The following is a 25781-nucleotide window of genomic DNA, read 5'->3' on the forward strand; positions in this document are numbered from 1 at the left end:
AAAAGTTGGACGATTCCAGGAATGTTTCCGGCCTGTGATCGGCTACAGGGGAGATTCCAGAAAAATTTGGCACCGTAAATTTGAAGTTTAATTTCATTTCATTATAGATAAAGGGTGTGTTTGGTATTACTGTTTCAGACAGCAGCAACATCTTTTTGCTAAAAAACAGTTACAAAACTGTTTGATAAAATCTTTTTAGAAAAGTGTTTTTGGCCTAAAAGTTGTCGTTAGAGAAAGCAAGTCCCCTCATATTTTTAGAAAAAACTGTTTTTTGCGGGAAGCAGATGCTGATTTCACCATCAAAATTTATCAAAAACATAATTATTTTTAATTTTTTGAATCAAAACATATACATATCCAAAAAATTACCAAAAAATCATCTGATTTTCACAACAATTTTTAACAACAATCCCCAAACAGAGCCAAAGTAGGTTGCTTGCTCATATATATAATCGAAAATGCAAATAGTTGGAGATCTCGTTCAAGTCGTCCCGTTTTTGAAGGCAATGTCAGGAGCACGTCTGTGCACTGCCATTGTCTGGCTTTCACCAAAGGTGAAATTGCAATGTAAAAACCCGGATGTCTAGGGAAAATGATTGTTGTTTGGCTTGCGTTCCGGGCCTGTTGGGTTCAGTAGTTGTTTGTTTCTTTGGTTTTAGCATTCATCACAAAACCAGCCTCACTCACTCACATTACACATTTGTTGGACTTTGACCATTAATATAGTACCAACATCTCAGAATATTTTGATGTGCCTGGCTTGCCAGCACAACATTATGGCTTCTGCAATTCAGCAATGGTGTGTATGTTTGTTCAAACTCTGCATGCATGCATCTGTGAAGGTAGAATTTTACCCAACACCCTCGCTCCGTTTACGGGATATCGACGGTTCGAACCTTCTCTTTGACAAGGGGGTGTGTGCATGCAGGGGAGGATCTAGGAAGGTGCATCAGGGGACAAGTGCCTCATAAAATAAAATGTTACGTTTTTTCACCATTAAATTGTTTAGAAACATATGTAAATGCCCCCGTAAAAATAAAAAAATATAAGAGCTTTTTCACAAAATTTGCTTGGTATCTCCCTAAAAGAAAATTTAGTGTCCAGCCCTGTGTGCATGAGTATGTTTAACTAGTAAAAAAAGAAGATACAAATTATACGAGTTAAAAGGTAAAATGATAAATTCAAATTAATTTACACTTTGAAAATCTAATGTTCCACTGCTAGACATCTCATCTTCTCTAAATTGTACACAAATTAAAGATTAAGAAAACAGAAAAGCACCAATGCACCATCTTTCACATTCACAATCCCCTTCATTTTGACTCAAAATTTGTATCATGCTTCTTGTTACTGACATGGTGCAACACCAGAAGGAACTTGACTGGTTGATGACAAACCGATGGTATAACAAAGATTCGGATTGTTCCAAGCCCCGAAGCGCCTCGTCATTTTTATGTAAAATGATTCAGAAATTTGTCCTCTGAAGTTATTCCCGTAGATGTACATTGCAGTAACATTTGGCATTTCTGCTAGTTTTGGTGAGAGCTCACCTGTGAGATTGTTGTTGTTAAGTCCCAAAAATCTGAGTCCTTTTAGCTCTGATATGGAATCCGGAATTTCACCTGTTAAATTCATCATGGAGAGATCTAAGATAGTCAAGCTTTGTAGATTATGCCAATCGAGATTCATCAGGCTTCCACTTATTTGATTCCTCGCTAAAACAAGCTCTTCCAAAGAACTCAATTCTTGAAGTGACTTTGTCAGAACACCTGAAAATTTGTTCTTGCTGAGGTCCAACAAAGTTAGATTTTTCAGGTTCCCGATTTCATTAGGAATATTTCCCACCAACTGATTGTTGCTAAGGTCAAGTTTCAGCAATGAATCTAACCCACCGAAAGTAGGAGGCAAAGTCCCGGATAATGAATTTCTACTCAAGTCCATGATTAATAGCCGTTTCAAGCTACCAAAACTCGATGGTACTTGACTTGTAAACTGATTTCCTGAAAGTACTAGCCGTTTCAAGTTGATTAAGTTGCCTAAATTTGTTGGTAATTTACCCGTTAATCCATTTTCCAAGAGCACGAGAGATTGAAGATTACTAAGGCCACCAAAAGCAATGGGAATTTGTCCAACGAGACCAGGATTTGATCTGAACTCTAATGACTCTAAGCTGCCTGAAAGCGCACTCCAGTTCTGAGTAGGGATTGTGATCGGATGATTCTTGTAGACCATGCAGTTAACAAATGATAGAACTTTAAGGTGCTTTAGTGAAAACAACTGGGAACTGAACTTCATATTTGAGACACAACTAGGAGAATTTTCGTGAATGAGGCCAATATTTAAGGCTGTGACAGACCAATAGCCATCATCAAATATATCACAAGTAACACCCTGTTCAAAAATACAAATAGAAAGTGTTATATTTCTAAGTAAACACCAGAATTTGAAGCATTTAGTAACTCACTGCTTTCAGAATTTGAAGCATCAAACACATCAACTTGCTTGTCTCTGTTAAGGTATTCTGATTATCAAAAGTATAATGAACATAGTCCAAGAAGTAGGTTGTTGAATGTTTATTATATGCAGCCTTTAAAAAAGGCAGTCAAATGTTTATCTTTAAGCCTCATGTTTCATCTTGCATGCCAATTATACTTCCTTTCTCTCTACTTGTTTTTCTTTTCATCTTGTACTAGTGAGCTACACATGTAATCTCCACTTAGTTTCCCAGTTCAGACTCATACTGTCATACGATAATTTTACTCATACTCACTGTTTTCAAAAAATTGACGTTTGACTCTTTGGCACACTCAAACGTATGACGTATGATATGTTTTGTTATGTTACTCACATTATACTGAACTCTAGAATCATGTAAAACAAGATTGACTTAGGCAACAGGATCTTACCATATCAGTTATACAAAAGGATCTCTCAACAATTGAAAAACTAGCAAGTTAGGTGCCAACTGTATTATTACATGTATTATCCACAAGCCACAATATATGTACAGTACTTGAAGGAAAAATATGTAAGTTCCTCAGAAGAATCAAAGTACCTGAATAGGAGTCCAACCACAAGGGTCAGGATAAAGATCTGAACCATTCCATGACTTACCTACAAACCCTTGAATGACAGAGTACAGAGCTTCTTGCTCTCTTTTTTCCATCAAAGCTCCCAATGGTTCAGCTTCTTCTCCATTACAATATACAAAACTCATGCAAAATATAAAAATCATAACCTTAAAGGTGTACCTTGATTCTACAATACCCTTCATTTTCTCGAAAAGTTTCGCAACTTCAAGCAAGCAAGAGAGCAGGAAAACAGAGCCAAAACAGGGGAAGGCTTTCGAAAAATTTCAGGTGTTCAGAAGTTCAAGCAAGGAAGAGATAATGAAAACAAAGCCAAAACAAGTGAAAAGTTCAGTTTTTGTATAGAGAGAAGAATACTTCACTGAGGCAAAACTGAAGATTTTTGTTTACATATATTTAAGTGGCTGAGACAGATAACATGTAACAAAGAATGCAAAAAAACAGAGGAATGAGGAACACTTAAACTGATATAGAGGATGTTATGATGAGAAAACTATATAAAGGCATTTCATGAAATCATGCATCTTTTGTAGAACACAGAATAGTCTGAACTCTGAACACAGAAAGATCCATAGGGTTTAAATATAACAAGGAAAAGAAGATGCAGCAAAGGCAAACTTTATGATCTTGTAGCTGTTTCTTCACAATATTTTTAGCAAAGCTAAGGTGTAGAGTGTTACAGAGAAAATGAAAGAACATAGTACAGAAGATTATTGATGGATCAGAAATAAAAGCTTTAGCACAGTTCTCTATGCTTAAAACAGTAATTATGAATATGTCAATAGTTCAGATTTCAGAACCAAACTAACTGAAACTATTCAGAAGCTGAATGCAATGCAAGCTCAGCTCTATATATATACCTCTGCCTTTTCTTTTCCTTTTTCTTTTTGGCTTAGTATAGGTTTTTATGTTTTAGGCGGAGTCTTCATGGAAACAGCCTCGCGGAAATTCAGTATACGTTTTACTTGGCGAGACATATTTTGCTTTTTATTGAAGAATTAATAGCCTCGACAAATATTTTTCCCATCATTATTATTTACGCGATGAATTAAAATATCATAGCTATGCAGTTTAGAGAATAAATATGTGAGCAAAAATATCAATTCTCTTGCATTAAAAGCTTAAAATTTTTCTTGGCAACACAACAATAGATTCTAGATTCGTGACAACAATGAAGTATAAGTTTACTATATAGTTTCAATAAATAGATTACTATATGAGGATGAATAATTGGTAGTTGGTTGTTTAATGGTAGGACAGAGAGGCTAGTAGTAGTTGTGAGGATTGTATAGGGTTAGGGTTCTTGTTTTGAGGTCTGTGTGTTTATTAGTGTGAGGCTGGACCAGTATTGCATGCAGAAGTAGTAAAGCGATAGATGCATGCAAGCCAAAGGTGAGATTTGTCCATCTGACTTTCTTCTCTCTTTTTGGGCTGATCATTAATATTAAACAACTTTTGTCATAACTGAATACTATAATAAAGAAGATTATACCTAGTATTACTGTCATTACATTGATTTGAAGTTAGATTATACAAGTCCCATCTTTGGCTTGTATGGTCCTGGAATATGAGTGAATCTTGAAATATCTTAAGAGCTTATTAACAAATCTAAAGCTACATGACCCTCTACCTCTTGATACGGTATCTCCCTCGCTCACTTTGTCGGTATCTTCCTCGCTCACTTTGTCAGTTACGCAACATTATCCAAATTTTCTTTGTCGGTATCTTCCTCGCTCACTTTGTCAGTTACGCAGCATTATCCTAATTTTCTTCGTAGAAGTTTCCGAAAAGTACTTTTACATAAATAAAGTGGGTTTCAATCAAAATTCAAGAAGCACAAACACTTTTGCAAATCTTGAAAATGGGAAGACATCCTCTACCCTAGAAGTGAAAACTAGCTTTCACTAGTTCAAGGATTTTAAATGAAGGCAAAAACTTCACATGATCTTTTGATATCCATAAGGGAACATTCAATTTATTGTATTCCATGTGACCAATTCTCGTTTGCTTTCACCACAAACATCTCTTTACAACCCAAACGAATCTTATATAAATCAACCCCACCAAAGAAAAGGTTAGGATTATCCAAGTGATATACAACAAAAAGGTAAATTCACAAGTAGCAAGATTATACATACATTTTTACATGCAAAATTGATACAGAGTAGATAGACAGGGGAGCAGTCATGGACCAGCTACATATGAAGTTTAATGAGACTTTTTTTTTATTTAGGGACCAGACTATAATGAAAAGATTTGCAAGGACATTAACTTATTTAGTAGCCACCCCAGGTCTATTAGTAGTGACAAGTCCTTCTCAAAATATTTAATTTCTGTTTTTTACTTTACTCACTTTAAGGTACATTAGATTAATTATCCCATATGATGTGTCTTGTAATGTAACTAGGTTTTGATGGTGTTTATGTTACAAAGTCTGAAATTTAAGCAGTAAAATATAACTAATATGAAAGGGATGTGTGTAGAATATAGTCAGCATTGGATTGGATTGATGCTTTAGTATGTGACCACTGTTTTTCCTGAATAGCACCAAAAATGGCACAAGGGAAGAGTCTAAACTTATTTATTATAGACGTTGATTGTTAGAATTGTGTGCATATATCAATCTCGTAAATTAACCGGTGACCTCTTGGCCTACTGGTATCACCCTCGGTCTCTTTATGGAATAACAGAGATTCGAATCTTGTCAAACACTGAATTAACTCGAGTATTATCAATAACATCGTAAACATTTTGACCAAATTATCGACGAACAAATGCATACCAAGAATAAGCAGAGGTTAGAAGCAAACATACCTCTGTAGCAGTTCCAGCGGTGCTGTAATCATGTGGAAGATCATCACCGTCCAATCAGTACTATTTCATTATCCATTCAGTGCGTATATGATCACCAGGAGACCTCCTAGGTAATAAATAAGAATGCTTCTTCCACCAATTCTAACTTGCTCAATATTTTCACCGGCTCGAAAATAGGCTTAACAGCACCTCTTAGGCTCCAGTAACCTCTTAGGATCAATGGCACACATTCGGTTTCTTCTGGTAAAAAAGTACCACTGGTTCTCACTTCTCCTCGTGCGCAGCTGCAAAATATTTGAAATTATATCCTTTTGAGTAAATAAATAAATCATTGTATAAGATAAACCAAAGAAATCTAAACTTTATTAACAAACAGGATTCTAGGGTGAGATACACATGGAGTATACATTAACAAAGAAAAACACTAAAAAGTTTTTTTTTGCCAACAAAAACACTAAAAAGTTAGTTAAAACAAGCAATTACAAATATCACGAGCAGAGCAGGCATGCATTGACAGTACATGTAGCTCCTGCAAGAACCAGAGCCGGACTCCAAACTCAATCCAGTCCCGTACACTACTGGTCCTAACTGGCTCAGTCCGGCAAATCCAACCTTGGGAAATCCCAGCACGTGAGACACTTGCCTAAACACATGATAGGGATAACTGTCACCCATCAATCATGGGAATAATCAGGGCACGTGTCAGAGGATCCTCAGAACATTCATCAACCAGTCACATCCCGACACGTGTAAAACATCCACTCCGGCCAGGTGTCCTCCGCTTCTAGAACCAACGACTACGATTAAAAGGTACCAACCCCTAAACCATACCCTTGGGCTATAAATAGCCCAATGAGGAAAGGTTTTGGGGTTAATCACTCTCTTACACTCATATACACACACAACCACCTTGCATTCAAATCTATCTTCATCTTCCCCAAAAGCGTGTTCTTACTCTCACACCGGAGGCGCCGCGGGACCCAAACCCCCCTTCCGGTGTTGTTTTGTAGGAACCCCACCACAGCTACACCTCCGCAGCGGCGAAAGATCCAGGCACGACGTCGAAGGAGCGGTCCCACCACCAGGAGTTATCATTTGGCGCTAGAAGGAGGGGCCCTCCATCCTTGGGTCTCGGTGCCCTTGGATTCACCTTCATCAGCAAGCTCTTTAAAGAGTCCATTTTTTTAACTTGTAAGAACCCAAGCAATCAAACTCTCTCATAAATATGAATGTTATTTATTTAAGCCACGTTTGTGTGTGCTCGTTATTTTAGGCCACGTTGTGTGAGCCCTATTTCGTTAATGTAAGCCACATTTGTGTGTGATATTGTTAGTTTTGATTATTTTAGAACCCCGATTTTGCTCTAGTTTGCATATTTCCTTTGTGTTCTAGAACCTAGCTGCACTCATTCTACCACATTGTTGAGTAGTCCGAGAAGATTGTTTAAAGCTAGTCCAAGAAAGCTGTTTGTTACTGCTTATTATTGTTCTGAATAGTTTTTTGCGCTTTTCGAAGGGCAACCTTAGATCAATATTGTTAGTTGGGAATTTTTGTTAGTTGTTGTTGGTACTTTTGACAAAATGGCAATAGTAGGAAATCATACTTCTGGGAGACCCTCTGCTAGCACTCAGGTCCAGGAGCCGGACCACTCCCAGGCTCAGAACCCGGGAGCCGAACAAGAAACACTCCAGGAGCAACCACTTCAACACACTCCAGTTATGGAGAGGATTGTCAACACTCGGGACGCCAAGACCCTCATTGAACTGAACCAATACAAGTACACTAATGTCCTAGTGGCTGACGAGCACATGGACAACCTCACAAGTAATTAGTTGGGAGAAGTAATCCGGCTCTACAGGCGGGAGCAAACACGCCTCCAAGAAGAAGCCGAACTTGAGGAAGAACCGGAGGAGTCCGGGGACTCCCAGCAATCTAAGAGATCTGTCTTTGACCGAATTGGAGCTAAGGGTAAGAAGAACAAAAAGGATCAGGGAAACAAGAAAGAACAGAAGCGGCAAAGCAAAAAAGGCTAGAAGAGATGCAGGAGCAAATCAGAAAGATAGAATAAGCAAAACTCGAACTAAAGATCCTGAAAAAAATGCAGTTAGAAGAAGAAAAGCTATTGGCCAAGTCCAGGACCAAAAGAGCCCGGATAGATCCCACTCCGGAATGCAAAATAAATTTTGTTGCTACTAACTCTCTTTTACTGGCTTTAAGTATTTTTGATAGGAGGAGCTTTTATGTTCTCTTTGTCATCATCATAAAATGGGGAGAATGTTGGAATACACATGTTTATGATGATAAGATTTTATCTCAGCAACATAATGAAAGTATCAGAATGATAGCATCCGAGAACATAACTTTGCAACATCAGACTTTCCAGGAATACGAGTTTAGGTTTGTTAGGGTTTTATGTAAATCATGTTTAACTGGATATATCTTTCTACTCTATCTCAAACAAACCCAATCTGATAAACTTCGTTTGAAACATTCAAGACTTATCATTTACTATGTTTATCTCTTTCAAAACAAACTAACAGATTATATTTCAAGACCTATTCAAACATTTTTCAAACATATCAGATTTATTTATCCAGAGTTTGGAAAATAAATATGTTACATACATTGCCTATAAATACAACTCCTGTATTCAGATTTAAACCTAATACTTACACGCTATATTCTTCATCTGAAACATCATTCTTGTTCTCCATTCATTCATTCTAATATCCAGTCGAACAAGATAATAGTTTGAGTTGTAATTCTTATATTCATTCTTTGTATCGTGTATTCATATCAACTTGTGGGGTTGTGGCAAAGGCTTGATTTCAGAAGAGTAGCCAAGGTAGCCAGTGGACTAGGTTATAACAGGTGTGCTAGGTAGCAAGTGTGCTAGGGAAAGGTTTCTTTCAGGGCTATCTTTTATAATCAAGGAAAAGATTGTATGTTCTTTTATTGAAGTTGATATAATACATTCTCTATGCTAGTTGACGTAGGGACTTGGATGTAAGCCATAGACTAGGATTAAGGGTCGAACGAAGTAAAAATTCATGGTGTTTTTACATTGTTATTTTTTCATATTACTGCATTTATATTTCAGCAATTTACATTATGCAGTTAATTGAGACTGTCTTATTGTTTGTCTCATTCGTAAAGGGTATGTCCCATTTACATAAGAGACTGTCCCATTTTTCATATCAGTTAGACTATTATTTATATAGATTGGGTCTTTGAATTTCAAGTTCTGCGTCACTAGGATGATTCCCCATTATACGTTATTAGGATGATTCTCCATCATAAACCAAAATAATTTAGAATGCGTTATGAAAAAGTATATTAGAATCTGATACATATTTAGTTGTCAAACCTAAATATGTGCGTTTTAGGCTAGAAAATTAGGTAATTAACCATGCTAGATTAGGACTCTAATTCTAAGGAGATAATGATTTCCGACTGCATTATCGGCTTCTGCGATGAAATAGGAGGCCTCTTGTAAATGTTTTTTCTTTTACTTTTATATATAATCTGCATATTTAATTTTCTTTAATGTACAATTTTTTCTTTTTTCAAGTTGTACTCTAATATTTTTCCAAAGAGACGTAAAAAATATTAGGAGAGAAAAGTTTCAAAATTTTCTATGCAAAATTTTGTTCAAAAACATTGACGACAAAAAAAATGAAAATTTATCAAAAATACCAATTTTATTTTAATATTTTTCTCTTTAATTCTTTCAATATTTCTATTGTTTTTTGCCTTTTCATTATTTCTTGAACTCTCCGTCAACAAAATCTAGGTAGTATATAAAACTTACGGTACTTGCACAAAACATTATGTCCAAAGACATCCCTTTTTGGCATGATTTGTTTACTAAAAGCATTTAGGGATTTTTCTAACTAACCAAGTTAAAAATTTCATTTCAAAAGGCTACCAGGGCAGTTGCCAACATCATAACGATATAGCAATATAAAATGCAACATTTACAAATTCATATACAATTTATACAATCTCATATACAATTTTTATCGTATTTTTAATGATAAATTGGAAAATTTGATTCATTGAGTCTTTCAAAGAATAAGTTCACCATTCAGAGAACTGCACCAAAGTAGAACATCACTATTTCAGTATATAATTCACTGAGCCTTCCAAAGATTAACTTCATCGATTAGTAATATACTCCTTTCGTCTCTAATTAGTTGTCTAGTTTTCATTATTGATAGTCAAATCAACTAAATAAACAAATGCATCTAATAAACGGAAAAAAATAAACAGTTATTTAAAAGAATACCTCATTTCCAAATAGTGCGTATATTATCATGATCCGTGCCATCCCTCTTATAGTAATCTAGCATCATTTTTCTACCAATTTTACTCCCTTTTTAGTTTCATCTGCTCCAAAAATATGTTGAACAATATTTGTTTCCTTCCAGTATCCATTACGTGTACATGCTTTCGCTTCAGTTTGGTAAATCTTACAAATTATCTCGAAATATTTGAATAGAAACGGTAAATATTTGAAGAAATCATCATGCACGTTATAAAAGCATATTATACTTTACTCGCTTCATTTATGGGAGGTCGATGATTTACAAAATATAGTTTTAACATTTTGCAGGAGCTCACATGAACCAAAAACTGGAAGAGTAAAGTATAGAACTAACTAGTGAGTTCCTCAAGACCTGAGCCATAAAATTCCCTTAACTTCATCTTAATCTGGGTGCAATACCAAATTTCTCAAGTAATTCACTATAAACTCTACGTCGCTTGGATGATTCTCCATAATTAAACAAGAAATTTCAAGCCGTTACAAAATACAAATTCGATTTCCCTACAAAATCTGCATTGTGGAGTTCTTTTCCCTGTAGAAAATAGAATACATAGCTAGGATAAGACTACTTTTAAAATACAAATTCAACTCCTCTAGTTTTGTTGCCTACTTACTCGGTATTCTGATCCTCAACGGACTTTCTCATAAATAATACAGTTTATCACATTCATGTTTCTAGTATTTTATTATAATAAACAATGTTCTTAGAAAAATATAAAATATTAAATTGTAAAAAATTATAAATCTCAAGACTAATTATATGAATGCTTGTGTGTTGAATTTGCAGAGTGATGGTAGCTATTTGGAGAGTGATATTGAGTAGTACAACATAAGTATAATTTGATGAGATTAAGTTGTATATTGTTGTTTCCTTACTTTTAGACCTCTATTTTTATATATTCTGCACAGGCACCATACACCAAAGTAGAGCATCACTATTTCAATATATAATTTACCGAGCATTCGAAAGATTAACTTCATTGATTACTAATATACTTCCTCTGTTTCTAATTAGTTGTTCAGTTTTGATTTTAGATAGTCAAATCGACTAAATAAACAAATGCATCTAATAAAGGAAAAATAATAAACAGCTATTTAAAAGAATACCTCATTTCCAATCAATGCGTATATCATCCTGATCCGTGCCATCCCTATTATAGTAATCTAACGTCGTCTTTCTACCAATTTATACTCCCTTGTTAGTTTCATCTGCTCCAAAAATATACTGAACAAAATTTGTTTCCTTCCAGTATCCATTAAAGCAACTCCAATGCAAAGGGTGCCAACTTCGCCACATAATCAAAAATATAATATTTTAAATTCTCTCTTCCATATCATTTTTATCACCCTTTTTTCGAAAAATACTCCAATGGTTGGCACCCCAAGATTCAACTTCATTAATTGAATAAAAATAAATTAGAGAAAATGATATTTTATGCATAATTTGGACAATATTGAGACCACAAATGAAATTGGCACCCTACTTTATAGGATGCCAACTTTTGGCACCCCATGCCAACTCATTTGGCACCCCAATGGCATCCCTCAACTCCAATAGAGTGCTAATAAGGGTGCCAAGCCACGTCATACCACATGACATTCACACCCCTCTTGACACCCTACATTGGACCTGCTCTTACGTATACATGCTTTCACTTCAGTTTGGTAAATCTGACGAATCATCTCGAAATATTTGAATGGAAACGGTTAATATTTAAAGAAATCATAGGCATGTTATAAAAGTATATTATATTTTTCTCCCTTCATTTACGGGAGGTCGATGATTTACAAAATATAGTTTTAACATTTTGTAGGAGCTCGCATGAACCAAAAACTGGAAAAGTAAAGTATAGAACTAACCAGTGAGTCCCTCAATACCCGAGCCATAAAATTGAACTTTAAAATTCCATTAACTTCATCTAAATCTGGGTGCAATACCAAATTTCACAAGTAATTCACTATGAACTCTACGTCGCTAGGATGATTCTCCATAATTAAGCAAGAAATTTCAAGCCGTTACAAAATAAATATTCGATTCCCCTAAAAAATCTGCATCGTGGAGTTCTTTTTCCTGTAGAAAATCGAATACATAACTAGGACAGGACTCCTTTTAAAATACAAATTTAATTCATCCAGTTTTGTTGCATACTTACTCGGTATTCTGATCCTCAACGGATTTTCTCATAAACAATACAGTTTTTCACATTAATGTTTCTATTATTTTATTATAATAAACAATGTTCTTAGAAAAATATAAAATTTTAAATTGTAAAAAAATGTAAATCTCAAGACTAATTATATGAACGCTTGTTTGTTGATATTGCAGAGTGATGGTAGCTATTTGGAGAGTGATATTGAGTAGTACAACATAAGTATAAGTTGATGAGATTCAGTTGTATTTTGTTGTTTGCTTGCTTTTAGACCTCTATTTTTATATATTCTACACAGGCACCATGCACCAAAGTAGAGCATCACTATTTCAGTATATAATTCACCGAGCATTCGAAAGATTAACTTCATTGATTACTAATATACTTCCTCTGTTTCTAATTAGTTGTCCAGTTTTGATTTTAGATAGTCAATCCGCTAAATAAACAAATTCATCTAATGAAGCGAAAATAATAAACAGCTATTTAAAAGAATACCTCATTTCCAATCAGTGCGTATATCATCTTTGTTATGGATAAAAAACTAAGGTTATTATTTGCTGTATTTATTACTAAGATTCGGGAGCTTAAGGCCTTTAATGGCTGCTCTCGTGTTTCGTGGCTCGATCTGCCTTTACGAGATGCCTACGTATCTCTGTGAATTAGAGAATCAAGCCAAAAAACGTAGTTCTGATTTGTGGGGTGAGGCCTCTTATATAGATGTTGGGAGTCCTTGAATTGGACTTGGTATAGGAGACTTGGTGGGCAAGTCTCATAATTAGAATGGACTTTGGAGTCCTAGATAGTAGGAAACTGATTCCTTATCCTTTTAGGTCCCCTTGAGGCTAATCTCTAAGGATTTATATCCTTATCGGGACTCTTCTCAACATCTGATTTTTCCCTTATTAATTAATTACGAAATTAATTAATAATCAGGGCTTTTGGGCCTTTTTTATTCCATCAGGCCTGATCTAGTCCATCAGGCTTAACCTTTCTGGTCTAAGTATCATATATCTTTTTATTGGGCCTAGCAGTCCACAGCTTGTACAATTAATGCAGTATTTAATTATACAATCATAATTTATTTATCCCTATCATTTGCCCCCCAACTTTTGGGAAACATTGATTAGGTTTCGCAGAAGTTAAGTCTATTCGTTCCCTTACAGGGTTTCGTTTTTCCGTAAAGTGTGGAGCGACCTACACATTTACAATGAATTTTCCTTTTATTCAGGAATTATCTTAATTTCCAGGAATTTTTCCCTTATTTTCGGGATTTTTCCCTAATTTTCTGGATTTTTCCCTAATTTTCTGGGATTTTCCCTAATTTTCTGGGATTTTTCCCTAATTTTCTGGGATTTTCCCTAATTTTCTGGGATTTTCTCTAATTTTCTGGGATTTTCCCTAATTTTCTGGGATTTTTCCCTAATTTTCTGGGATTTTCCCTAATTTTCTGGGATTTTCCCTAATTTTCTGGGATTTTTCCCTAATTTTCTGGGATTTTTCCCTAATTTTTTGGGATTTTCCCTAATTTTCCAGGATTTTTCAGATTTCCAGCCCTTTTTCGGCCAGGATCCTAGTAGAAATTTCGACCTGGATCCTAGTCGAAAATAGGGATCAGCCTTGTCATCCTGATCGAAGGATTTCGACTAGGATTCACGACCTGGATTTCGACCAGGATCCTAGTCGAAATTTCGACCTGGATCTAGGTCGTCAATTCCCCACTTTTAGCTTCTGATCTTGAGCCCATCGACTAGGATTTCAACCAGGATCCTAGTCGAAATTTCGACCTGAATCCTGGTCGAAATTTCGACCTGAATCCTGGTCGAAAATTCTTTGGTTTTCTTGATTCCTGGTCGAAGGATTTCGACTAGGATCCACGACCTGGATTTCGACCAGGATCCTAGTCGAAATTCGACCTGGGTTTTTAATCTTTATTCCTGAAAGATGCTTGGCTAATTCGACCTCATTCCTGGTCGAAATTTCGACTTCAATTTAATCCTATTTTTTTCGTTATTTTCGTGAGCCTAGTCGAAAAATTTCGGGCAGGGATCACGACCTGGATTTCGACCTGAATCCTGGTTTTTTTTGCCTGTTATTTTTGGGTGCCTGCTCGAAAGTTTTCGAGTAGGATTCACGACCTGGATTTTGACCTGAATTCTGGTCTTTATTACCCGTTATTTTCGGGTGTCTGCTCGAAAGATTTCGGGCAGGATTCACGACCTGGATCTCGACCTGGATTCTGGGCTTTTTCTAGCCTTCTCCATTGGTCCTTACATTTTTTAGGGCTAAAATTGAATTTTCCAAATCCTAATTGGATTTGGGCCTAGCTTTTTCTATTGGGCTTTTCAAATATTACTGGGCCTCTTTATTGGGCTTTTCAAATATTACTGGGCCTCTTTATTGGGTTTTTCAAATATTACTGGGCCTCTTTATTGGGCTTTTCAAATATTACTGGGCCTCTTTATTGGGCTTTACCAAATATTACTGGGCTTAATACACCCTGTTTAGAATGCTCTAGAATTCCTAGGAATATTCTGGAATATTCCTTTTTCTGGGCCTTTTCTTATGGGCCTTTGTTCTCAATGGGCTTTTCGTCCCTTCAACTTTCTTTTCCTCTTATATAAAGGAATGAGGAAAGGCTATTACTCCTCACTTTCTCATTTCTTAGTTTTCTTCTTTATCTTCCTGCTAAGATTCTCAGAGCAATAACAGCAAGTCGGAGCTCAAAGCCTTTTTCAGGAGCGCTTCTTCAGGTAAGATTCCTCCCTTTGCTTTTCGTGTCTATTTTTCCATTGTGTGCCATTTTAAGATAGCCTATTTACGTGCCCCTTACTTTTTTCAGATGGCTGACAAAAGAATGACTCGCTTGGCCAAGATGAACGTGGCTAGAAAGTCCAACGATTTTCCTATTCGATCGATGTATACTTCCTTAATCGACATGATCAACACTCGAGGGGACGAGTACCCGTCTGATGTGCATCTGGACGCGCACGATCATATTAGTGCTTTACGGGATCCCAAGGAGCTGGAAAAGTTGAGCAGCTGCTTCAAAATCAAGGAGCCTTTTAAGCTGGTTCTTGCGGGTCCGGCCGACAGGGCCTGTCAGTGGAAGAAGGACGCGCTATGCGTCTATAGGGATACTCTAAGGGCAGGTATTAGACTCCCTTTTCATCCATTCATTCCTTTGCTACTGGCTGATATGGGCATCAGCCCTTACCAACTTCCCCCTAATTCCTGGAGGTTGATTCTGTGCTATCTGTCGCAATGCGCCAAGCACAACGTCCCCACATCTGTTGCTGTCTTCAGGAAGATTTTTCAGTTCAAAAACAGCCCTGATAAAAGTCCGGGTTGGGTTTCTATCAACCAGCGCCCCACTATCCCCCATATCGTGAATGGGAAGTCCATCCCTGACAACAACTTGGGGTGGAAGAAAGATTTTTTATTTGTTATTTGGGAAGGTGGAGATTGGGGCTCCCTGTTTCGATCATCCTTTGGGCTGGCCGTGGACGGGAGCCCAAATGACATAACTTTGTCTGAAGAGGAGGCTAGAGGTTTCAACCTCCTTACGCAAGACAACGGTACTTCCCATTCTTGGGACCTTATCCGGGAGACCGTCCTGGTAGAACGCGGCCTTTCGCCCGTTCATAAGAAAAGTAAGTTCCCTTTCTTACCTCCTTTATTTCCTGCACTTTTATTTCATTGGTTTTCAACTGACTTTGTTTGTTGCAGTGGCTGAGAAGATTGAGGAGGCTACCAAGCCGAAGGACCTGGAGACAACCAGGATGAAGAGGGCCGGGAAGATCTTTAAAGACCCTCGACTGGGTGACCGCTTCCCCGAGTTCCTTCTTCAGGAAACGGAGCCAGATGAGGAAGGCCCCAGCCAAGTTCTGCGCACCAAGCAGAGGCCAGGGGCCTATTTTCAACCTGCTTGGGGGATCCGGGGCAAGGACTCAATTGTGGGCAGCACAGCGCTGTCCAAGGAATGGTCTAAGCATTCCATCTCCCCGGTGGATTATCAAGATTTTGTCCTTCAACAGGACTTAGAGGGGAATGAGCTATTTGGAGCCCAGGCTCTGGCGACGGTACGTCCTTTACTTATGCCCTTCGTACTTATCTTTTCATGTTTCTTTTCTAAACTTTCGCTGTTTCTCTTGCAGGCTAACGCCCATTTCCAAGGGGCCATTCACCAAGCTAAGGCTTGGAAGGTTGGCCTGGAAGATGCCAACAAGAAGTTGGAGGAGGCCAACCAAAAAATAGAGGCCCTTGAAGCTCAACTGGCCTCTTCCACTTCTGACCTGGAGACGGCCCGGGCCGAAAATGTCATTCTGAAGGCGCAGAAGGACAAAGCCTTTGATGGCTGGATGGACACCCAAGAATTCAAGGACTTGATGGTGGAGCATGATGCCCTTCTTCACCCAGTTAGCTATAAAGAGGGCTGGGATGCTGTTGTGGAGGCCATCCAGGATGAGTTTCCAGAGGTCCTTGAGCAGTCCCCCTTTCCTTGCCCTGTGCGGGTTCCAGAGCTTGGAGGTGTTACTGAGAAGCTTGCTGTTATGATCAAGGATGGAGAGGAGGAAGATTCTTCCGAAGAGGAGTTTGAGCCTGTCGCTAAGAAGGCCAGGGTGGAAGAGCCTCCAAAAGCAGCGCCTCAACAACCAACATCTCCTGCAGAGGGAACTTCTACAGGAACTTCGGAGGGGACAACCGAGACGTCCGAAGGAACGACTGAGACTTCCGAGGAGACTTCGGATAGTGGTTCTGAGGAATCTCAGCCTTCCAAGGCCTAACTTTTTGTATATCTTCTTTTTGAACTTATTCATATCTAAACTTGTTACCCTTCGGGGTTATATTTCATATGTTGCTTTTCTTGCCTCTTTCTGTTTTAACTTTACAATCTTAATACGCATTTGAACTTTAAACATCCTTAGATAGAAATAATTTCAAACTCTTTAATATGAAGTCTGGTTTTCCAAAACCTTACACAGCACGGGTTCAACCCTAATCAACAATAACTAGACAATGTAAATTCTACTGGAATATAAAATCCTACGCAAGCAAAGCTTCAAGGTGCTTTTAAACCTACTTGTCACAATGACAAGTGAGAATCGTACTTCGCCTATCTTACACGTAGTAAACCTTCAGGTTTTGTGCGTGCCAGGTCCTCGGGACTTCAAAACCTTCCATAGTTTCCAGCTTGTAGGTTCCTCTACCCTGAACGTTGTTGACTCTGTACGGCCCTTCCCAATTCGGGGCAAGCTTTCCTTTCTGTCCGACACCAGAAGCCTCTATTTTTCTCAAGACTAGGTCACCTTGTTTGAAAAACCTCTCTTTAACCCTTAGGTTGTAGTAGAATGAAGCCTTTTTCTGATATTCTACTATCTTTGCATGTGCTTTATCTCGCACTTCATCGATTAAATCCGGGGCTAACCTCTGCCCTTCCTCATTTTCTTCTGCATTGAAAGCCTGAATCCTTGGAGAGGAATGTGATATCTCTACTGGAACTACTGCTTCTGCCCCATATGTCAACATGAAGGGAGTTGCTCCTGTCGTGACTCTACAGGTAGTCCTGTAGGCCCATAATATTGGAAGTATCTCATCCACCCAATTATTTCTTGACTTCTCGATCCTCTTCTTTAGTCCATCCAGGATTATCCGATTTGCTACCTCTGCTTGCCCATTGGCTTGCGGGTGAGCCACAGAGGTGAATCGTAACTCAATTTCATTTTCTTCACAATACTTCTTGAATTCCTCATTGTTGAATTGTGTTCCATTGTCAGTGACGAGGATACGGGGAATTCCATATCGGCACATAATGTTTTCCCACAGGAATTGTGCAACCTGCTGAGTTGTGATTTTGGCCAAGGGTTTGGCTTCGATCCACTTGGTGAAATAATCAATGGCTACAATCAGAAATTTCCTTTGTGCCGTGGCCATAGGAAAAGGCCCTAGAATATCCATCCCCCACATGGCAAAGGGAATAGGCGAGTTGATAGAGGTCAGCATCTCGGGGGGTTGTCTAACAACTGGTACATGCTTCTGACAGCGATCACACTTCTTCACATATTCTTTGGCATCAGCCATCATTTCTGGCCAATAGAAGCCTAAACGGGTTATCTTATGAGCCAAGGCCCTGCCCCCCAAGTGTTGCCCACAAATACCTTCATGCACTTCCTCAAGAGCCAAGCGTGCCTCGTCGGGCCTGAGACACCTCAAGTAAGGAACCACGAAAGATCTCTTATACAGAATTCCATCTATCAAGGAGTACTTTAGTGCTCGAATAGTTAACTTCCGTGCCTCAGTTGCATCGCTTGGCAACCAACCGGTCTGAATGTGAGCCTTGATGGGATCAATCCATGACGTCCCCAAGCCTATGGGAGCCACAAGCTTAACATCTATGCTTCGTGTCTTTAAAACACGGAAGTACACACTTCCTGAACTTTCTGCAATCTCAGATGAAGCAAACTTTGATAGCGCATCTGCTTTAGCATTTTCTTCCCTTGGAATGTGTTCAACATGACATTCATTAAATTGGGTCATCACAGCCCTTACTAGGCGAACATACTTAGCCATCGTATCATCCCTTGCCTCAAATTCTCCCTTTACCTGGGATATGATCAGCTTCGAGTCTCCACGGACCTTTAAGTTTTTGACTCTAAGTGTCCCAGCTAGACCAAGGCCAGCAATCAGGGCTTCATACTCTGCCTCATTGTTTGTGGTTGGGAAGTCTAGCTTCTTAGCATACTCAATTAAGAATCCATCAGGGCTTTACAAAACCAACCCTGCTCCACTGGAATTTGTTTTTGATGCTCCATCAAAATAGAGAACGCAATATTCTTTCTCCTTATCATCCTTCTCCCTGTCCCCATTGTCGACTCCCTTGTCTTGAGGTATGGTATCTTCCTGCCCCCCGACTTCTTGGTTGGGTATGGTACATTCCACCACGAAGTCAGCTAGTGCCTGGGCTTTTATAGCCGTACGTGGCTTATACTTGAGATCGAACTCTCCCAACTCTATTGCCCACTTAATCAGTCTCCCACTTGCCTTGGGACTGTGAATGAAATTTCTCAGTGGCTGATTTGTTAGCACTTCAATCTGGTGAGCTTGAAAATAAGGACGCAGCTTTCTTGAAGCCATTACCAAGGCTAAAGCGAATTTCTCAATAGTTGAATAATTCAACTCAGCACCATGCAAAAGTTTGCTGACATAGTATACGGGTTTCTGGACTTTCAGTTCTTCCTTAACCAACACCGCGCTCAAGGCGCTCTCTGAAACAGCCAAGTACAAGAATAAAATTTCACTCAGAACTGGCTTGGCCAACAACGGGGCCTGGGCCATATACTTCTTTAACTCTTCAAATGTCTTCTAGTTTTCCTCACTCCATACAAAGTCTTTGATGCTCTTTAGCGATTTGAAGAATGACAAACACTTGTCCCCCGACTTGGAGATGAATCGTCCTAGCACAGCAACCCTTCCTGTAAGCTTCTGAACATCCTTAACAGTTTTTGGTGGTTCCATGTCCAGGATCGCCTTTATTTTATCCGGGTTAGCCTCAATTCCCCTCTTTGAGACCATCAGTCCCAAGAATTTTCCAGATCCTACTCCGAAAGCACACTTCGTAGGATTCAACATCATCTTGTGGTACCTCAGGACCTCAAAAGCTTCCCTTAAATGGGCTATATGATCAGTCTTTACTAGACTCTTGACTAACATGTCACCAACATAGACTTCCATAGTCTTACCAATAAGATCCTTAAAAATTCTATTCACCAACCTTTGATAGGTGGCTCCTGCATTCTTGAGACCAAACGTCATAACAAGATAACAATAAACACCAAAGTCAGTGATAAATGATACCTTTGGAATGTCATCCTTATGCATTTTGATCTGGCTGTATCCGCTAAATCCATCCATGAAACTCAGCATCTCATGTCCAGCAGTGGCATCAATCAAAGTATCAATTCTAGGCAGCGGAAAACAGTCTTTGGGGCATGCATCATTCAGATCAGTGAAGTCTATACACATCCTCCACTTTCCATTAGCCTTCTTCACCATTACAGGGTTTGCTAACCACTCCGGAAATTGAATCTCCTCAATAAAACCAGCCTCTAAGAGCTTTTCTACTTCCTGTTTTATAGCCTCTTGTCTTTCCGGGGCAAAATTTCTTTTCTTTTGTTTCACTGTCTTCTGGCTTGGATCCACGTTTAGCTTGTGAGTAATTAACTCCGGGTCTATGCCTGGCATATCAGCTGCTGACCATGCAAACACATCACTATTTTCTTGCAAAAATTTCACTAACTTCCCTCTAAGGGGTTCCTCTAATGTGGCTCCAATGAAAGTCATCCTCTCAGGATTCTCGGGGTCTAAAGGAACCGAAACCAATTCTTCTGCTGGCCTTCCTCTATTCTCATCATTTTCTCGAACATCCATATCTTCAATAGGAAGAACCTTCCCCCCGACTCCATCTGCCCTCAAAGAGGCCACATAACAGCTTCTAGCCATTTTTTGATCTCCTCTCTCTTCTCCAATCCCGTTTCGGGTGGGAAACTTCATGACTGAATGGTAGGAAGAGGGGACTGCCTTGAAGGCATGTATCCCTGTTCTCCCCATGATAGCATTATAAGTTGAACTAGCCTTTACCACCACGAAATCCAGTATCTGCGTTGCTTGCCTTGGTTTCGTACCTATGGTGGTCGGTAATTTGATTATCCCTTCCACAGGACATTCTACTCCAGCAAATCCATATATCGGCATGTCGGTTGGTGTCAACTGGGAGTCGTTATACCCCATTCTTAGAAAGGTGTCGTGGAGCAAGATATCCACAGAAGCACCATTATCCACAAGGACCCTCTTAACCGGGCTATTTCCTATTATCGGTGTTATGACCAGCGGGTCATCATGGGGAAACTTCACACCCTCTAGGTCGGAATCATCAAAAGCCAAGGTTACTTCTGTCCTGACCCTCTTCGGGGCTTCTCCAACAATATGCATAACCTCCCTAGTATATGCCTTTCTGGAATTTTTGGACAATCCAGCAGCAGTCGGACCTCCAAAGATCGTGTTTATCACAGGCCCTCGAGGGCGTCGCAGTCCTCCAAAAATTGCATTTATAACCGGCCCTCTAGGTTGGGGATTCCACCCCTGATCGTCTTGGTCCCTCCTACGATCTTCAAAGTTCTTCCTTCCATTATTATTTCTGTCCCCTCCATCTCCAGTATACTTGTTCAATCTTCCTTTTCGAATCAAAAACTCAATTTCATCTTTCAATTGCCTACACTCATCGGTGTCATGGCCAACATCTTTGTGAAACCTGCAATACTTGCCCTTATCTAACTTGGCGGGATCAGCCTTCAAGGGCTTAGGCCATCGAATATCTCTGTCTTTCTCAATCTCCATCAAAAACTGACTTCTAGGAGCATTCAGCTTAGCGTATTCAGTGAACTTTTGCCCAGGTCCTCCCCTCTTGGGGGTTGAATCAGGGTTTTGTTCGGTTCTAGGATATTTGTCTTTTGCAATATATTCTAAATCAGTTTTCCGCTTCTTGCCTCCAGTGGGCTCATTACTTACTACGGTCTTCCTCATGCTTTCTTCAACTTTGATATACTTTCCTGCCCTCTCCTGGAGCTGCAACATGCTTTCAGGGGGGCGTTTGGCCAAGGACATCTTAAAAAACTCATCCCTAGTGCCTTGTTGCAGTGCTATCATGGCTACCTTATCATCAAGGTCCGGGACTTTTAAAGCCTCCTTTGTGAAACGATTCAGGTAATCTCTCAAAGATTCTTTAGCTCCCTGCACAAGACTCATAAGAGATGCTGAACTTTTCTCATGGACTCTTCCACTGATGAATTGCTTAATAAAAGCCTGACTTAATTCTCTGAACGATCCAATAAAATTTGGGGGAGACAACTGTACCATCTTTGAGCCATACCCGACAGGGTTTGAGGGAAGGCCCGACACTTTATAGCATCATTCACGGGTTGCAGCAGCAGTGCATTAGAGAATGTCCTAACATGATTAGCGGGGTCTCCCGTGCCATCATAGGCTTTGATAGTGGGCATCTTGAATTTCCTTGAGATATGGGCATTCATTATCTCTTCTGTGAAGGGTGGAGTTGGATCATCAGGATCTCCAAGGGGAAGGAGATTGCTTGGATCAGTTCTTGGGACAGCATCCCTTCTTCGTACCGGACCATCCAGGTCTATGACAGGAGGAGGATTTCTCCCCCTAGGAGGTATCTGGGGTCTGGTGGCCTGGTGAGCCTCCAAATCACGCCTCAGCCTTTGGATTTCAGCCTCATGAGCCCTGATCCTTTCTTGCACTTCTTGGGGATTCGCCCATGGGGTGCTTTGGGGGCGTTGCCTTCCATCGGCCATTGGCTCTTTTCCAGGACGTCTCCTTCTCGGGGCCACTTCATCATCCGAAGATTCGGAGTCTCTCTCAGTGTAAGGACCAGAAAATTCCCGATCCTCAGGGATAGGACCCAAACCTCGTATATAGGGGGGTAACTGCCCTCGTGCTTCGCTTCGCCCAGCATATCCGCTTCCTCCAACCTCAGGGTGAAGGGGCATCCCATAAGGGGGGTTAGTAGTAACAATAGTTGAATATTCATACCCGACGGGTCGAGAATTCACAGATATATGTACTTGTTGAACTTGAGGATTCGTACCTTGAATAGTCGGGGGAGTTGTCCCTTGTGGCTGAGGTTGAGTTGCCCCTATCTGGCTTCCCCCTGAGTAGATGCATAAGTCGAATGGGGAGGAACCTCCACGGTGGACGAAATCACCTGGGTTGTCTTTGATGGTGTTCCTTCCTCTAGAGCTCTAATTGTTCTTCGTGTTCTCGCCATGGTTGTTGTTGTGCTTTCCCACAGACGGCGCCAAATGTTATGGATTAAAAACTAAGGTTATTATTTGTTGTATTTATTACTAAGATTCGGGAGCTCAAGGCCTTTAATGGCTGCTCTCGTGTTTCGTGGCTCGATCTGCCTTTACGAGATGCCTACGTATCTCTGTGAATTAGAGAATCAAGCCAAAAAACGTAGTTCTGATTTATGGGGTGAGGCCCCTTATATAGATGTTGGGAGTCCTTGAATTGGACTTGGTATAGGAGACTTGGTGGGCAAGTCTCATAATTAGAATGGACTTTGGAGTCCTAGATAGTAGGAAAGTGATTCCTTATCCTTTTAGGTCCCATTGAGGCTAATCTCTAAGGATTTATATCCTTATCGGGACTCTTCTCAACATCTGATTTTTCCCTTATTAATTAATTACGAAATTAATTAATAATCAGGGCTTTTGGGCCTTTTTTTATTCCATCAGGCCTGATCTGGTCCATCAGGCTTAACCTTTCTGGTCTAAGTATCATATATCTTTTTATTGGGTCTAGCAGTCCACAGCTTGTACAATTAATGCAGTATTTAATTATACAATCATAATTTATTTATCCCTATCAATCTTGATCCGTGCCAACCCTCTTATAGTAATCTAGCGTCGTCTCCCTTGTTAGTTTCATCTGCTCCAAAAATATGCTGAACAACATTTGTTTCCTTCCAGTATCCATTAAAGCAACTCCAATGCAAAGGGTGCCAATTTCGCCACATAATCAAAAATATTATATTTTAAATTTTTTCTTCCATATCATTTTTATCACCCTTTTTTCGAAAAACACTCCAATGGTTGGCACTCCAAGATTCAACTTCATTAATTCAAAAAAATTAATTTAATAAAAATATATTAGAGAAAATGATATTTTATGCATAATTTGGACCATATTGGGACCACAAATGAAATTGACACCCTGCTTTATGGAATGCCAACTTTTGGCAACCAGGTTGGCACCCAGGTTGGCACCCCATGCTAACTCATTTGGCACCCAATGACATCCCTCAACTCCAATAGAGTGCTAACAAGGGTGCCAAGCCACGTCATACCACATGACGTTAGCACCCCTCTTGACACCCTCCATTGGAGTTGCTCTTACATGTACATGCTTTCGCTTCAGTTTGGTAAATCTGACGAATCATCTCGAAATATTTGAATAGAAATGGTTAATATTTTAAGAAATCATCTGCAAGTTATAAAAGTATATTATACTTTACTCCCTTCATTTACGGGAGGTCGATGATTTACAAAATATAGTTTTAACATTTTGCAGGAGCTCGCATGAACCAAAAACGGGAAAAGTAAAGTATAGAACTAACCAGTGAGTTACTCAAGACCCGAGCCATAAAATTGAACTTTAAAATTCCATTAACTTCATCTAAATCTGGGTGCAATATCAAATTTCTCAAGTAACTCACTATGAACTCTACGTCGCTAGGATGATTCTCCGTGATTAAGCAAGAAATTTCAAGCCGTTACAAAATAAATATTCGATTCCCCTACAAAATCTGCATTGTGGAGTTCTTTTTCCTGTAGAAAATAGAATACATAGCTATGATAGGACTCCTTTTAAAATACAAATTCAACTCCTCTAGTTTTGTTCCATACTTACTCGGTATTGTGATCCTCAACGGACTTTCTCATAAATAATATAGTTTATCACATTAATGTTTCTAGTATTTTATTATAATAAACAATGTTTATAAAAAGGTATGGAATATTAATTTGTAAACATTTGTAAATCTCAAAGACTAATTATATGAACGCTTGTGTGTTGATATTGCAGAGTGATGAGAAAGCTATTTGGAGAGTGATATTGAGTAGTACAACATAAGTGTAAGTTGATGAGATGATACATATTGCAATTTGCATACCAGTGATATGATATGGAGACAGAGGGTACGCCTTGTAGAAAGGAATGGCGAGCAGCCGAGCACCTGATATTGTCTCAGAGTACCAAGTGTCAGTGGAAGAAACTGATTAACTTGAGTGCGAGATCATAAACAACTGCTAAATGCCTTATAAACAACACAATCACATTCTTCAGCAACAATGTCGCTATTAGAAGTCTTCATAATCTGCTGGTTTAAATGCCAGGACCAGGCAAATAGCTCAAAAGCCACTTATGCTGTGACAGTGTCAACAACACAAGCCCTGCTGAGCGAGAGTATTTTTAGTCTGAAACGACGAAGGACATTTGCTCTATCAGAAGCCTCGATCTTTCCACCTTGGACAAAGGGGTTACTGTATCTGCTTAATTCTGAAAGTATTAGGCCTCGCAACATCTTACTAGTGGTACCATTAGGCATACAAGTGCAAGCAGTAACTGCGTCTAATACCATAAATTTTTTCCAACACAAGACTATCCGAGGATAGCTGCTGTTGGCTATTGCCCTCGTAGGTTTTTGAAGATGTTAAATACATGGAACTATAACTGTGCCCAATTCTTTAGACAGACATGTGATTGAAGTACTTATCATTTTTCTAAACAAAATACTAACAAGCTGTAATTTAAATGAAGCGAATA

General features: G+C 39.1%; 1 protein-coding gene across 1 annotated transcript; it reads right to left on the minus strand.

Annotated features, from left to right (window-relative positions):
- Window positions 1-1145: 1145 nt before the first annotated feature.
- LOC141680167 (uncharacterized) lies at window positions 1146-4489 on the minus strand. Its single transcript, XM_074486466.1, has 2 exons — window positions 3056-4489; window positions 1146-2391 (listed from the first exon to the last, which is right to left on the minus strand). Exons 1-2 carry the CDS (start codon window positions 3272-3274, stop codon window positions 1348-1350), a joined length of 1263 nt encoding a protein of 420 aa, XP_074342567.1. The 5' UTR covers window positions 3275-4489; the 3' UTR covers window positions 1146-1347.
- Between the last annotated feature and the right edge of the window lie 21292 nt (window positions 4490-25781).

The sequence above is a fragment of the Apium graveolens genome, chromosome 8 (genome assembly GCF_009905375.1).
Source record: "Apium graveolens cultivar Ventura chromosome 8, ASM990537v1, whole genome shotgun sequence".
Classification (NCBI taxonomy): domain Eukaryota; kingdom Viridiplantae; phylum Streptophyta; class Magnoliopsida; order Apiales; family Apiaceae; genus Apium; species Apium graveolens.